The following is a 15,664-nucleotide window of genomic DNA, read 5'->3' on the forward strand; positions in this document are numbered from 1 at the left end:
GTTTTTCTCCAACGTGTGTTACTGTGTGCCTTGTTAACTGCTTACTGGGGAATTTTTTACCACAAAATAAGCAAGAAAAAGGTTTTGCTCCATGTTGGGTTTGGTGAATTCTTAAGCTCCAGATTGTAGCGCACCTTTTCCCACACAATGAGCATGCAAAAGGTTTTTCCCCAGAGTGTACCTTTGTGTGATTTGTTAAAGAGCTTCTTTGAGTGAATCCTCTCCCACAAATTGAACACGTAAAAGGTTTTTCCCTAGTGTGTAATCTTGAGTGCCTTTTTATATCTGAATTTTTAGAAAATATTTTGCCACAAACTGAGCAGGAATACGTTTTTTCCCCAGTGTGTGTTCTTGTGTGTCTTTTCAAGGATGACTTGTCGAAAAAAGTTTTGTCATACTGAGAACATTTTACACGATTGTTGTCCGTGTGACGTGTCACATCACCTTCATAGTGCTTATCATCATCGTCAGTATCATTAGACTGTGATGTTATGACATCATCATCTGAAAGTGGCGGTATGAGGCCGTCTGATTGTGATCCTACATCATGCTCTCCATCACCTTCTTCACTCTTCACACTGTCTCCTGTGAATCCAAACTTGGTGACTGCCTCCTCCTGCTCTTCTTCTTTAATGTGAGGAGGATCTTGCTCTTCCTCCTCCTCTTTAATTCGGGTGGATTCCGGATCCTCCTCTTTAATTTGGGCACAATTTGGCTGCTGCTGCTCAGGACCAAGATCTTCCTCTTTGATGACTGCAGGACAGAAACTAAAGGTCAATATTTGTTTATTTATTTGTTTATTTATTTATTTACAGTCAAGTCTCATGTTCTGACGAGGAATGGCTGATATTAGATTCTGACGGCATGATAACTGTAAGCAAAAATATTGTGATCCAGAACTTTTGGGGCGAACGCTCTCACGACTCTTTCACGAGCTGGTAAATGAAATTGGCGTTAACGCGCGACTCACGGCAAACAGCGCTCCGTGGCAAGTTGCCCACGGAAAAATAACCACTACGAAGTCAGAAGTGAACAAACCTGCTCTGAATAACACAATTCGAGGCTGCTTGCAAAGTGCGTCCAGTAGATGACGTTGTGGTTTGGTGTCCTCTTTTGTTCCACACAGTTCTTCCTTGCACTCTCCTGTATTTCTTGCAAACATTTTCACGGAACAACCACAACACTGTACTCACTAAAAGCTCCTTTGAAATGTGTGGCACACGTATCTCTTTGTTAGCTGCGAGCAAGCTAAGCTAAGTTAGCCAGGAAAGCTTCAACGACGAGTTCATCCGGGCACGAAGATGTCATTTATGGTGTTCTTGTCCAGTTAAATGAATGTAATGTGTCGCGCCTTATAGTATTTCAGTACTATTTCAGGATGAATTATTTAGTGTAGAGCGTGTCCACGCGACGATCGACAGCGCTAGTTCCCTACAAAATAAGTAGTGCGCTTGGCTGCTCATTGCTTCATCTTTGGCGAATTGCAACTTGCAAGCAACGTACCGCCACCTACTGTACAAGAGTGTGTAGCACTCATGTCCCCATCTACACACTTCTCTCGCTTTCTCCGACGTGAACCTCTCACAGAAGGGAAGAAAAAAAAACGTTCTAGTCTCTTAACACCTCTCAGATAGTCTGACCAGAATCCCTTTTCCCAAGTTGCCAAGTACATACATCACATTTGCGCACTGTTGCATCCCCTTCATATTCCTTTACCAATGTGTTTCATATATCCAACCCTTTCTCCCGAAAGAGCACTTTATTTATGGAGCACTTTATATATATATATATATATATATATATATATATATATATATATATATATATATATATATATATAACAGGTCCAGCATGAAAATAAGAAAATATTTAATAAAATGTCTGCAGTGGGTATTTGTTTGTATGCTTTTATAGACTTTAATAAAGCGTATATCGTAATCACTAACAAAAACAAGCCGTTTATTAAAATAAATAAATAACATGCAAACACAAGTAAACCGTTTATAAACACACGCTGCCATGGAATGAGTAATGGTAGCGGCATCAAGTCGAACGGAGTGGCGACATGGGAAAGCAAAGGCAGCCGGCTCACCTTTACGCATTTAGATGCCAGGTACCAGTCAAATTCCACTGCATCAGCGGAAGTGACGTTTGGCATCAATAGCATCACCGGAAGTGAATAGCCGCTTGCTGCCTACTCCAAGTCGGTCAAGCAGCTACTAAACGTACAAGCAAACGTCAACAAAGAGTAAAAACACGAAGATGGGAAAAGTTGGCGTGATTCCGTGATGTGTTGCGTTATTTTTTCCCCATCATTGCCACGATGTTTATTCGTTATTTTGTACAGTCATATCATGGAGCAAACGTCCGTATGTAGTCGTCTCGGTGCACTTTGAATCTCGCCAATCCCAAAACGGCTAGCTTGCAAGCTACGAACCAAAGACGCGGGCCAGACGAGACCGAGCGTGAGTGTAACGTGTTGTTGATTTATCTTGTAAAATGTGTAAAATCGAAATGCTGAGAGCGTTGCTGAATCAACGGCTAAGTGCAGCCGTTGACGAAATATTAGTGGTGTTTCAAAGAACGATAACACAGTACGAGGAGGAACTTTGTCGGACGAAAGAGGAGAACGTGCGACAACGTCAACAACTAGACGCTGTTTTCAAGCCTCAAGCTGTGTTGAACTTGCACATCGCAGGTTTGTCCCTCCTCTCACCTGTTTTAACAGATGTGTTAAATTGGAGCCACCACAGATGGAGTTTAGACATTTGTTTTGACGGGTAATGTAAGTTAGAAATGATATGACAGTGTTTTGATATCATAGTTTGTGGCAAACTATCATTGTTATTATAAACATTTTTAAGGTAAATTGACCAGTAATTGCTGCTGGTTTCGGCCCTGGTTTCTTGTACAACTCACGCCCACTCGTTTTCTGGGTGCCCAAACGCAGTTTTACGCCGTCAAATTAGGGTCAAAAGTTTTGTACTTAAAAAAAATAAAACTTGAAACCAAAAATACTTGTATTGATCTTGAATTTCGCAAAATTATAAAAAAGTATTTAAAAAAAAGTGTGAAATGTTTTTCGGGTCAAAATTAATTTTGATTCACTTTGGTGTTCTTTTGAATACATTATTTATTTTCAGTTTTCGCTTCCATATATATTTTGACATTTGAATCAAAATAAATTTTGATTCACTTTGGTGTTCTTTTGAATACATTATTTATTTTCAGTTTTCGCTTCCATATATATTTTGACATTTGAAGTCTTTTTTTTTTTTTTTTTTTTTTTTTAGTTACGTTTTTATCTTTTCAGATTTAGATCTTATTTTTTTGCAGTTTCAAAACTTTTGTTTTTTCAGTTTCAATTAAAAAAAAAATTTCACTTCCATATCGTTTTCTTTGTTTTTTTTTTTTGTTTTTTTTTGAGTGTCAAACTTTTGACTCTTGAAGCTTGAATTTTGGGCGAAAACCGTGTGTAAACACTGAGATAAACACAATATGGCTGTTTGTCCTCTCATTACACGAGAAGTTACAGAGTACGCCACTTGTCGATCGTGACGTAGTCGCCCCCGGCACCCACCGGCACACTCTAGTACACACTAGGGACTACACACTAAGGAATCACTGTTAGACAATGAAATACATATATTTGAGATTAGTTAAAGAAGTTCATCTGGTCTTCAAATCTATATAGTCCCTTGTTTGGATTTGGATTATTAGAGATGAGCTAATCTATCTGTTTTTTGTTGTTGTTGTTTTTTGTGTCCATCCGATGTCAATGTTGGATCAGGTTATGTGTGTTTTATTGTTTCTTTTACAGTCAATCAAGAAGGTCTTCAACCCGAGCAACAGGAGTGGAGCTCCAGGGCAAAGCAAGAGGAGACAGAACCCTCTTCCATTAAAGTGGAAGATGAAGGAGGCACAATCACTCAGGAGGCAGAGCCGCTTCAGGCGCTGAAGTTTCCAGTGATTCGTGTCCCTGTGAAGAGTGAAAAATATGAAGACCACAGCCAAAGTGAAGAGAACAAAAGGGAGGAGCCTCCAAGCAGCAGCTCAAGTCAACACATCACAACAGAAGATGATGGCGGGTCAGAAGGAGGCAGCTGCTTACCTCCACTGGCGGATCACTGTGACACAACATTCGATATGGGTGATGAACATGCGAAACGCGCTAAGACATATCGCACTGACGAGTCACACTTGACATGTCCTCAGTGTAGCAAAACTTTTGCCCGCAAGAGCAGTCTCAAAAAACACATGATGATCCACAAAGGAGAGAAACCATACATATGCTCATTTTGTGGCAAAGGATTCTCTCAAAAGGTAAACATGATTACACACATAAGGAGACACACAGGAGAAAAACCATATACCTGCTCCATGTGTGACAAAAGCTTTTACGATTGTTCGGGTTTGGTTCAGCACATGAGAACACACACTGGAGAAAAACCTTTTCCCTGCTTAGTGTGTGGTAAAAGTTTCCGAAGCAAGTCAGCTCTAACAAGGCACGTCAGGACACATACAGAGGAGAAAGTTCAGTTGTAGTGTGTGTGTGGCCAAAAATTCTCTGACAAATATCAACTTGACAAACACACGTGTGCTGGTGAGAGCAGCACAACAAGAAGCTGCAGGACTTTAAATAGGAAGATGAAACTATTGCTTTTGCCCACTCTTTTTTCAGTCTTGCATTATTTTAACTTGTCATGTCACACCTGCAGGTTTTTTTTGCTGATGTACTTTTTAACTATAATGATTGGGACAAATGTTTATGCAAAATAAAACTTGCAAGGAGCTGTTGTAGACCACAGTCACCACACTTTAAAAAAACGGTTTTCTTTGCATTCACTTTTATATTTTATGTTTTTATAGAATAAAGTACTATTTATCTTATTAAAGACAAAAAAATGTGTTATTGTAGCTGTCTGTAACCTGAGTTGATACTGGTTGAAATATTGGAGGAGTGGGGCCTTTTCTACTACACCCCTCACTCACAGAAGGATGTTTCTTTATGGTTGGTGACAGTGAGAAATCACCCAGAAGAATTTGGTTGACAGTGGGGATGGCTGTATGGAGCCACAACACTGACAATAAGATTTGGTATTGGAAAAAAAAAATGTTATTGTGGAAAAAGCTGCATTGGCATTGAAACAATTATTGGCATTGTAAAACAAGAATTGGCATTGTAAAATGTATTGAAAAATAAAATACAAACATTGAAAAAACACAATTTTCTTTAACCATATTTTTTTGTATTATGATGTCGTTTTTAATGCCAATCTGCAGATTTTTTTTACGCTTTCTCTTCTTTTTTTCCCCCCGAGTTTCACGGTTTTTCAATTTCAACTCGCTGGGTTTCATTTTCACTTCTCTTTTTTTCAGTTTCAACTTATTGGCAGTGTTTTAACGTGGAGGGGCGGGGGCGGGGCTTTGACCAGGAGAACACCTTCCAGCTTTTCCGGAGAGGAGAGCACGCCCTCTGTCGCCTAAAGGCAACACCTGAATTCCCTCTGACATATACATATTTAGCTAGCATGCTAAGTGGTTTACTACAGAAACATTAACACTGACGCCACAAAGTCATATGTAGAAAATACAGAGACTTGCAGGCGATTTAGGAGTTCCTGGTCAACTTTTGTATCCACGAGTCTGTGACGATATGCCACAGGGAATTCAGGTATTGCCTTTAGCCGACAGAGGGCGCACATTCCTCTCTCCTCTCCTGAAAAGCTGGAAGGCGTTCTCGTGGTCAAAGTCCTTCCCCCAACCCCGCCCCTCCACGTTAAAACACTGCCAATAAGTTGGCAGAAGCTAATATTTACAGAATTTAAAAAAAATGAAAAATAAGTGGAGGTCTGAAATGAAAAAATAAAAGGTGCGCATCATCTATCAGACATGCCGCTATGATGCAGCATTGATTTAGGGCAGGGGTGGCAAACTGCGGTCCTCGAGGGCCGGTGTCCTGCAGGTTTTATAGATTTCCCTACTCGAAGTGCAGCTGATTCCAATTAACAGGCTCGTTATCAGGTTTCTGCAGAGCTTGCTGATGAGCTGATCATGAATCAGCTGTGTTGAAGAAGGGAAATATCCAAAACCAGCAGGAATGCGGCCCTCGAGGACCGGATCTTGCCACCCCTGATTTAGGGTCAATAGGTCACATGGCCTTGAAGCTATTGACCTCAGAAGCTAATATTTACAGATATACAGAAAAAAAAAATATTAAAAATAAGTGGAGGTCTAAAATGAAAGAAAAAAAATATTAAGAACAAGTGGAGGTCTAAAATGAAAAAAATGAAAGAAAAAAATATTAAGAACAAGTGGGGGTCTAAAATGAAAAAAATAAAAGGTAAATATAAATATTAGCTTCTGAGCTCAATAGCTTCCAGGCCATGTGACCTATTGACCCTAAATCAATGCTGCATCATAGTAGCATGTCTGATAGATGATGCACACCTTTTATTTTAGACCTCCACTTATTTTTAACATTTTTTTTTTGTATATCTCTAAATATTAGCTTTTGAGCTCAATAGCTTCCAGGCCATGTGACCTATTGACCCCAAACCAATGCTGCATCATAGTGGCATGTCTGATAGATAATGCACACCTTTTATTTTTTTCATTTTAGACCACTTATTTTTTTTTTTTTAAATTCTGTAAATACTAGCTTCTGAGCTCAATAGCTACCAGGCTATGTGACCTATTGACCCCAAATTATTGCTGCATCATAGTGGCATGTCTGATAGATGATGCACACCTTTTATTTTTTCATTTTAGACCACTTATTTTTAAGAATTTCTTTTTCTATAAATATTAGCATTTTTGCTTAATAGCTTTTAGGTCATGTGACCGACTGACCCCAAATTAGTACTGGCTCATAGTGGCATGTCTCCTCAATGACACACACCTGTTGTTTTTTCTCCATTTCACCCTTTCCTTCATTTTAAATTAACTTAATATTGTACATATCAATGTTATTGCTCAATATCACCCCATAAGAGTGTATTCCTAGTGAAATGTGAATTGGTACTGTTACATCTTTTAAACTGTTAATATTAATAATAAAAATAAACATCTTTTAAACTGCGTTTGAATTGAATTTTATTTTTGAAAACTGATCTTTTATTTTGAAAACCGAATGTCGTTCTCCGTACCAGCGGGACTAGATTTGAGCTTAGTTACATATCGCCCAGTCTTGTATCCGATTCGGAAAAAATGTGTAAAAAATAATGTTCCACAATATCAGTCACAACAAGAGACTTGACTGCATAGTTTGATTTTAGCAAAATGTGTCTTCCTTTCTCTTGCAGAAGTCAGTGAAAAGCTTAATAATAAACAGCAGGCGAGGAGCTCCAGAGAGGAGCAGCAGGAGCCCAAAGTCTTCCATATCCAAGAAGAGGAGATGCCAGAGATCCCTCGCTTTAAAGAAGTAGAAAAGGCTGATCCCAGAAAGTTGCAATTCCCTTGTGTTATTGTGTGAAGATTGAAGATGATGAAGAAGTAGGTGAAGGAGAGTATTGTGGAGGATCACATGCAGACAGCCTCGTAGCTCCGCTATTAGAGTGATGAGATAATGTGGTGGTGTTCATCAGACATTATTGATGAGGAACACTAAAGGTGCTATAACATGTCATCAGTGTGACAAAACCTTTGGTACTAAGTCTGCTTTGAAAGCGCACATGAGAACACACACTGGAGAGAAACCTTTTGTCTGCTCAGTTTGTGGTCTTAAATTAACTCAAAAGTCTTAATTTAACAAGTTACATGAAAACGCATACCGGAGAAAAACCCTTTACTTGCTCAGTTTTTGGTAAAAGCTTCTCTATCAGAACAAGTTTAAGAAACCACACAATAACAGACACTGGAAAGAAACCTTTTACCTGTTTAGTTTGCGATAAAAGATTTTCTACAAAGGTACATTAAAAAATACACATCAGAACACACACTGGAGAGAAACCTTTTGTCTGCTCAATGTGTAGTAAAAGATTTGCTCAGAAGGCACAATTAAACACATTCCAAAACAGACAGAACTCAGTTGATGGCTCAGTCTGCACTTTTAGATTCAGTGAATGTTCAGAATTAATTAGATACAATTAAAGTTTCTCTCATAAGTATCAGTTTGAGTAACACAATGACCCTTAAAAACAAGAGTGGGGGTGCTGCAATATGCTCTAAAGATGGACTTTAATTTTGCACAAATTCTACACATATTACTGTGGCACATGATTAAACTGTCTGCTTAATTACAAAGTACTATACCTGCAATGCCGTAATCTTGGTTTTCTTGTTTAGATTTATAAAATTGTTAATTATGTTACAGTATTTGTATTTGTTTTGAAGTGTTGGTGTTTCTTTATGATCAGACGTATATGCATGTCCGTCCATCCGTCCGTCCGTCCATCCATCCATCCATCCATCCATCCATCCATCCATCCATCCATCCATCCATCCATCCATCCATCCATCCATCCATCCATCCATCCATCCATCCATCCAATCTTTTGCTGTCTGCCTACAGTGTAATGTCACCACCCTAGCAAAGGAGGCAGTAAAGCACTGGAATGCCTCCTGCTGTCTGCCGAGCACCCACCGGAAGTAAAAGCAAAAGCGTGTAGGCTCCAGCCTCCAACTAGCTTTGCTTGTTGACTGCGAACAGAGAAGACCATCACTAAGTAGTGCCTTGTGTGAGTGTAAAGTGTTGATTAACGTGTGAAAATGTGCAAAATAGAAATGCTGAGAGCGCTGCTGAATCAGCGGCTAAGTGCGGCCGCCGAAGAAATATTTGTAGCGTTTGAAAGAATGGTAAAAGAGTACGAGGAGGAACTTAGTAGGACCAAAAAGTTAAACGAGCAACAACGTCAACAACTTGACTCTTTCGCGCGTCAAGATGTGCTACGCAGAGCAGGTTTGTTTCACTATTGCTCTTATTATTTTTAGTAACTAGGTTAATTTGGTGGCGGAATCCTCCCCCGCCACTTGGGCAAGCCACTTGAAAAATGTAGTGACCTATAAGCTATTCTATATTATTAGTTGCTTAGCTTCACTGAACCTACCCAAGTTGGATCAAGCCTGTTTAAAAAAAAAAAAATCCCAACTCAATTTATAAAGTTGTAATTGTAACACATCGTTTATAAATCCTTGGGTAATTGTGCCTCTTACTACCACTGTAATTTCCATGTTTTGGGGTAATGCAGCGACAGCATTGTTAGTGTAACCGAACAGCGTATGCGTGTGCATGTGTGTGAATAATCTAAACCATGTGTGTTCGTCTTCTTGTCCGTCTTCTTGCAGACACTAGTGAAGAATATGTCGCCCCTGAGCAGCATCACAGGAGTTCCGGGATGAAGCAGGAGCCGCCAGAGCCCCTACCCATTAAAGAGGAGGAGCATCTTCAAGAGTTTGACTTCCAGGTGTGTAGTGTCATTGTGAAAAGTGAAGATAATGCTGTAGGCAAATGTCAACGTGAGAAGAACAGAGTGGAGGAGCCTTCAGGCAGTGGCTCAGGTCAACACATGACAGCCGAAGTGGATGCTGACCACCGCAGAGGATCACAAGCAGAAAGCCTCATAGCGTCATTATCAGATAACGATGTCATAACATCTGACGCTGAATATTATGAACACTCTAAAGAGGATATGACACGTAACACTGACAATGAACCCTGGAAATGTTCTCAGTGTGACAAAATCTTTGGCCACAAGATGAATCTGAAACGTCACATGATCATTCACACAGGAGAAAAACCGTTCAGCTGCTCAATTTGTGGGAAACGATTCACCCAGAATGTGCACCTGACGTCACACTTGAGAATACACACAGATGAGAAACCTTACACTTGCCCAGATTGCGGTAGAAGTTTCAAGCGCAGGACACACTTAACGATACACATTAGGACGCACACGGGAGAGAAGCCGTTTTCTTGCCCGGCTTGCAACAAAGATTTTATTGATTATTCAGCAATGATTAAACACAAAAGAACACACACAGGAGAGAAACCTTATTCCTGCTCATTCTGTGATAAAAGTTTTGGTGCGAGCTCAACGTTAGTGACCCACCTGAGAACACACACAGGAGTGAAACCTTTTTCTTGCTCTATCTGCGACAAACGCTTTTATGATTGTTCCGGTTTGACTCACCACATGAAAACACACACGGGAGAAAAACCCTTTTCCTGCTCGGTGTGTGGAAAAAGCTTTCGTGAAAATTCTCTTTTGACCCGACACATGAAAACACACACTGGTGAGAAAATGTTCAGTTGCAATGCGTGTGATCAAAAGTTTTCTTCTAAGTATCAACGTGACAAACATGTATGCGCTGGTGAGAAGAGCAGCAGTGCATGAAGCTGCAGGATATGACATACAGTGTTTCCCGCGACATCATATTGCAGATTTTTAAGTCAACGTTTGATAATGGATTTTAGCTCTAGTGTTCCCTCGTTGTGCCACAACATTTCACGCAGCAGCACTGAGGTCTACTGAGAGAAATCTGAGAGAAATGTGGTATGTTACAAAGAGCTAGATGAAGAGCCGCAAATGGTCTTCAGCGTTTTCTCACATCATGTTAATACTTGGGCGGGCCACCCAAGTAAACTGGCCACCACTCAAGTGGTTTTCAAGAACATTTATTAAAAATATATTAATAAAAAAAAGAAAGAAAGAAAAACGTAACGCGACCGGGTATACTGCATGTAATGTTAGTTCGCCGTCACTTTGTGGATTGCGAGGCTAGAGGAGATGTAGTAACAGTACAGACCCCCACCCCGAGTACACCCAAGTAGATTTCAATTCTTTGGGCAACACTGGTCTTCAACTATGTAAACTAAACTCCTGTAATAGTCATTGAGCACAGATAATACTCAGTATGCCTTTAAATACTGTATTATTAAATCTTGTTTGCATGTGTTGCTGTTCCATGTTTGTTCAAGTAGCAGTTGTTTGAAGGTTTATAACTGTTGTAACATCTAGGCTAATTTCCATTAGAGCCTTTCACCTCTTTTAGCATTATATGGTATATTAGCATTAAGCAAGTGGACCTTTATTAGACAAAATTTAATATTTGAACATATGTTTAAATATGGAATGTTTCAGGCTTTTTTTCCAATGTCTATTTTCAACTAAGTAAAAAAAATAAGCTTGAAGTAAGCACATTTTGCCTCTTATTTGAATTTTAAGTGAGAGCGAGAATGGGTGCTCAGGAAGACTGTGATAAGGTGCAGTATACGGTGTACAAAATGTTTTTAAAAGATTTACCTTTACAAGGTCAGAAAAACTTCCTACACAACATATAGCTTTTTCATACAACGTGCGACGCTGCCTGTACATATCATCATCAAACAACAGATCTGTAATGATCCAGATACTTTTCTTTTCGGCACACAGTTAACATAGGCTATGATCAGACAAGAAGATGACAATCTGAGGTCCTTATCCCCCTTTGCCCTGCAAATCAGCACCACACTTCTTTACATTATATTTGATATCAAGTGGAAGTACCTAATACCCACTGGGGAATTCACTATTATGAGTTGCACTTGTCCTCAGCTATTTGCTGAAATCGTTGCCTCTTTTTTTTATACACCCAAATGCCACAAGATGGCGCCCAAGCATTGCCATTCAGGTCCTTGTTAGGTTGTGTAAAAATGAAAATACAGTACTGAACATATACATAGCAATCTTGAATATGCATTCAAGTGACAGCATTTTCCGTTAATTGTGAAATATCCCCACAAACCCTAACGTTTGTGAGTATTATATTTTATAAAAGTGCGATCATAACCCCTGAAAATTGACACAATTAAATTATGATTGATTTTGCATTTATACTCCACCAGTGGATCTGAAAGATGTGACTAAAGTAACTTTATGCTTTTCTTCAGGTGTTACACAAATGAATATTAGAAAATATTTATAATATACATTAAATATCAGTCATGTTATGCAGAACAAAAACAAAAAACAAAATACATAAAAAAAATTTAAAAAAAGAAAGAAAGAAAAAAAAAGCTTGCCTGACCACTCAGTTGTTATTGGTGTAGCACAGTTCTTTATTGTGTGTGTGCGTCATCTTACGAGTTGGCGACGGCACTTTAGTTCAAATTATACAGTGACGTTCTCCTATGTGGGTAAAGGATGACACGTCACGCTGTGACGGTCACAGTCGCCGAGATTCCCCTGGCTGGTCTTGGTCCACGTAGGAGCTTCACATGTGTTGAGAGTTTGATGTAGCATAACTCGTCTATTTTTATATTGTTATTATTATTATCATCACTCACTCACTCACGCCAACCGGCACCGAAGGAAAGTTGACGGTTCCACTCCTCCACCTGGAGCCCCCAGTCAAGACGCGATCGGTGACCCCTGCACGATCGGTGACGCGCATGCCCAGAAGATCGCCAACTACGGCAACTACAGGTCCAAACACGTTCACACACGCAAAATAAAACAGACATTACGAAATTTACAGGACAGGTGCACGTTTGTTTTTGTTTATTGTTAATTTAAATAAAAGCAGTTTTGTACCCAACCATGTCTTGTACGAAAGGTCGAATTTGACACATACTGTGTTGAAGCCATATTAAAGCGTTGTTTTTTTTTTTTTTTTGCTTCTCTTCGTGTGATTTCTGAGTTTGACCGAGTGGTGGCGCATGTGCCCCCAGGATTAAATGATGCTCTTGGTAATTTAAAACACACACCGCAGACCTACTGTAATGTACAACAATGCAGACTCACTATAATCACAAAAGCAAAATGTTCATCATATAGGATTAAAAATGACGTAGGTACTTTAAAATACATCAATAATCTCTATTTTTTTTCATGTTGTATCGTCTTTTTACGAACGCGCACTATCGTGCAAGCATATGAAGGTATTTGTTCTAGTGTGGTTACCGTAGTTGGCGATCCGGGATCTTCTGCGCATGCGTGTTACCGATCGTGCCGGGTTAGCTAGTCTTGACACCCCCGCAAGGATGACGTAATAAAGAAGCGACAGTGCTATGTTAAAAAAGCTGCTAGCAGCATATCATTAAGCAGAGTGTGAATAGTGTGGTGTTTCGAATACCGTGTGGGGGAAAAAATGTGTAAGGTAGAAATGCTCAGAGCATTCCTGAATCAGCGACTAAGCGCGGCCGTCGACGAAATAGTTGTAGTGTTTGAAAGAACGATAGCAGAGTACGAGGAAGAACTTTGTCGGACAAAAGAGGAAAACGAAAGACAACGTCAACTGCTGGATGCTATTTTCATACCCCAAGTTGCGGTTCAGAGAACAGGTTTGTTGACCTCGTATTCTCACGTATTTCGGAAATAGTTTAGAAAGCAATCAGGCGTAGTAGCCGCCATTTTCAGAAGTGGAGGTGTGCGTACGAATTGTTCAGCTACGGGCCGTGTTTTTGTTAAGAATCCACTTTCATAAAACCACCACTGCCACGTCACAATTATAATATATTACAATATATATATATTAGAATATCCTCGAAAAAATGTCAATAATTCCATTCCAAAAGTGAAACATTCATAGATTATATATGCAGGGCCCATTTTTTGTTTAACTTTATATTTGGGCTTCCAGCTCATAAAACCCACGAAAACAGGATTTCAAAAAATTGGAATACTGTGAAGAAAACACCATGCATACTTCCCAGTGTTTTGCATGGGGGGAAAAAGGATGGATGCATGTTATTTTCAAAACGATATGTCAGTAGTTGGTTGGGAATTCCTTTGCCTTAATCACTGCCTCGATGCGCCGTGGCATTGCCAGGTGATCTTGGAAGCACAAGCTTTCTTGATGCTTGCTGTCAGCTCTTTGTTTTTGGGTCCGGTGGCCTTCGTTTTCCTCTTGATAGTACTGTATTAGAAGAGGAAAACGAGGGCCATAATACAGTATTACAGAGATGAAAATAAGGCCCACCAGACCCAAAACAAAGAGCTGACAGCAAGCATTAAAAAAAAAAAGAAAAGTGGCTTAAGTCGGGTAACTCCCCACTTGAAGGCCAATGTACCACTACCAAATGTTGTTTCTGGCAGCAAAGCTAAATGAGTGCTGGGAAAAAAAACTAATCATGTAGAGAGGATGTGAAAATTGTCCACCAAAGGACACTGTAAAGTCTTCAATTTGACTTTATCAAGCAAAGTGTGTTTTTCTTCTTGTGCCCTGCAGATGTCAGTCAAGAAAACCTTAATCCTCTGCAGCAGGAGTGGCGCTCCCAGGTGGAGCCACAAGAGCCAGAGCCCCCCTTGATTAAGGAGGAACAGCAGGAGGATGACATCACCAATTTGCCATTGACGGTTGTGCCCGTGAAGAGTGAATGTGATGATGAAAAATGTCAAAGTGAGCAGAACAGATGGGCTGAGCCACCAAGCAGCAGCTCGAGTCACCACATGACAAGAGAAGTTGATGGAGGCAACTATGGAGGATCAGGAGCGGAAAGCTCCTTTGCTCCACTATCAGACAATGACTACATAATGCCACACTCGCCTGACACTGATGATGAAGAGCATTCCAAAGGTGATAGGACGTATCACACTGGCAAAAAAAAGTGGAAGTGTTCGCAATGTAACAAAAGCTTTGGCGTCAAGATAAATCTGAAAAGACACATGGTCATTCACACAGGAGAGAAACCTTTTGCCTGCTCAGTGTGTGGTAAAAGATTCTCTCAGAAAGCCCACTTGACATCACACTTCAGAACACACACTGGAGAGAAACCTTTTGCCTGCTCATTTTGCGGTAAAAGATTCTCTCGAAGTGAATGTTTGATAACACACACAAGAACACACACTGGCGAGAAACCGTTCCGTTGCAATGTGTGTGATCAAAGATTCTCTTATAAGTATAAGATTAAGAAACACAAGTGTCCTGGTGAGAGGAGCAACACCTGATGAAATGTGGGAAACTTTCTGACATTGCTGACAAATTTTGAGCGGTTGTGGTTAGATTGAAAAATGTACGGTTTACCACCAAAAATGCTACCCTGAGTCCTCTCAAATACTGTATTGCACATTTTGTATTATTTTGCATTTATACTTGGCAAATCTTAAATAAAGCAATCAAGATGTGACTGATGTGACGTTCTCCTTATTTTCACAAAAAAAAAAATCATGTGTGCCTTTTACAAAGAAACAATCAATGAGGTGCAATGTCATTAATAATAGCTGCTTATAGTCACTAATGACAAACCACTTCCATGCAGTGGAGTGGGGAAAACAAGAGGTGTGCTTGCACATGTTTTTGACTTTGAGTAGACAAGTGGGTCAGATCAGTCGCAAAGACACATGGTATCTGACAAGAAACACTTAGCAGATGTTGCAAATCACTGCAAAAGCTGAGATACCACCATCCATTTATCTTCCCAGTGTACTTCAACCATTGGATTTCAACGTCAAGTGATGCCTGAATGAAGATAAACCCTGCCGGGACGATGACGATAGATGACATTCCAAGTATTGTGAACACTACTCTGTCTACAGCTACAAGCCTATTTCTAACCTACAAGTATATGGCCCTTCAATCCAGACATTTTTGAGGACTGTGACTATACCTCACAACAAGTGCAAGTCACTGACCATCGAGTCATACCCTGGTATGCAGGGTTGGGGAACCCAGATCCAGAAAGTAAATTTAAAAAAATATAAACTGCCATAGATTGCCTCTCGCCACAGGTGCTTCTACTACTCAA

General features: G+C 39.9%; 2 protein-coding genes across 3 annotated transcripts; both read left to right on the forward strand.

Moving 5' to 3' along the window:
• The first annotated feature begins 425 nt into the window (after window positions 1-425).
• Window positions 426-11,125, forward strand: LOC144017119 (uncharacterized). The gene is made up of 7 exons (XM_077518381.1): window positions 426-773; window positions 3,821-4,544; window positions 7,152-7,186; window positions 7,305-7,423; window positions 7,477-7,539; window positions 8,701-8,899; window positions 9,286-11,125. The coding sequence occupies exons 1-7, from the start codon at window positions 548-550 to the stop codon at window positions 10,332-10,334; spliced, it is 2,415 nt and encodes an 804-aa protein (XP_077374507.1). The 5' UTR covers window positions 426-547; the 3' UTR covers window positions 10,335-11,125.
• A 988-nt stretch (window positions 11,126-12,113) lies between these two features.
• Window positions 12,114-15,046, forward strand: LOC144017350 (uncharacterized). 2 transcript variants are annotated; one of them, XM_077518808.1, is made up of 2 exons: window positions 12,114-12,404; window positions 14,149-15,046. In XM_077518808.1, the coding sequence occupies exons 1-2, from the start codon at window positions 12,371-12,373 to the stop codon at window positions 14,865-14,867; spliced, it is 753 nt and encodes a 250-aa protein (XP_077374934.1). In that variant the 5' UTR covers window positions 12,114-12,370; the 3' UTR covers window positions 14,868-15,046. The 2 variants fall into 2 exon arrangements, with proteins under 2 accessions (XP_077374934.1, XP_077374933.1); XM_077518807.1 differs by lacking the exon at window positions 12,114-12,404 and adding an exon at window positions 12,508-13,261.
• Window positions 15,047-15,664: the final 618 nt, after the last annotated feature.

Source organism: Festucalex cinctus, chromosome 4 (assembly GCF_051991245.1).
Source record: "Festucalex cinctus isolate MCC-2025b chromosome 4, RoL_Fcin_1.0, whole genome shotgun sequence".
Lineage (NCBI taxonomy): Eukaryota > Metazoa > Chordata > Actinopteri > Syngnathiformes > Syngnathidae > Festucalex > Festucalex cinctus.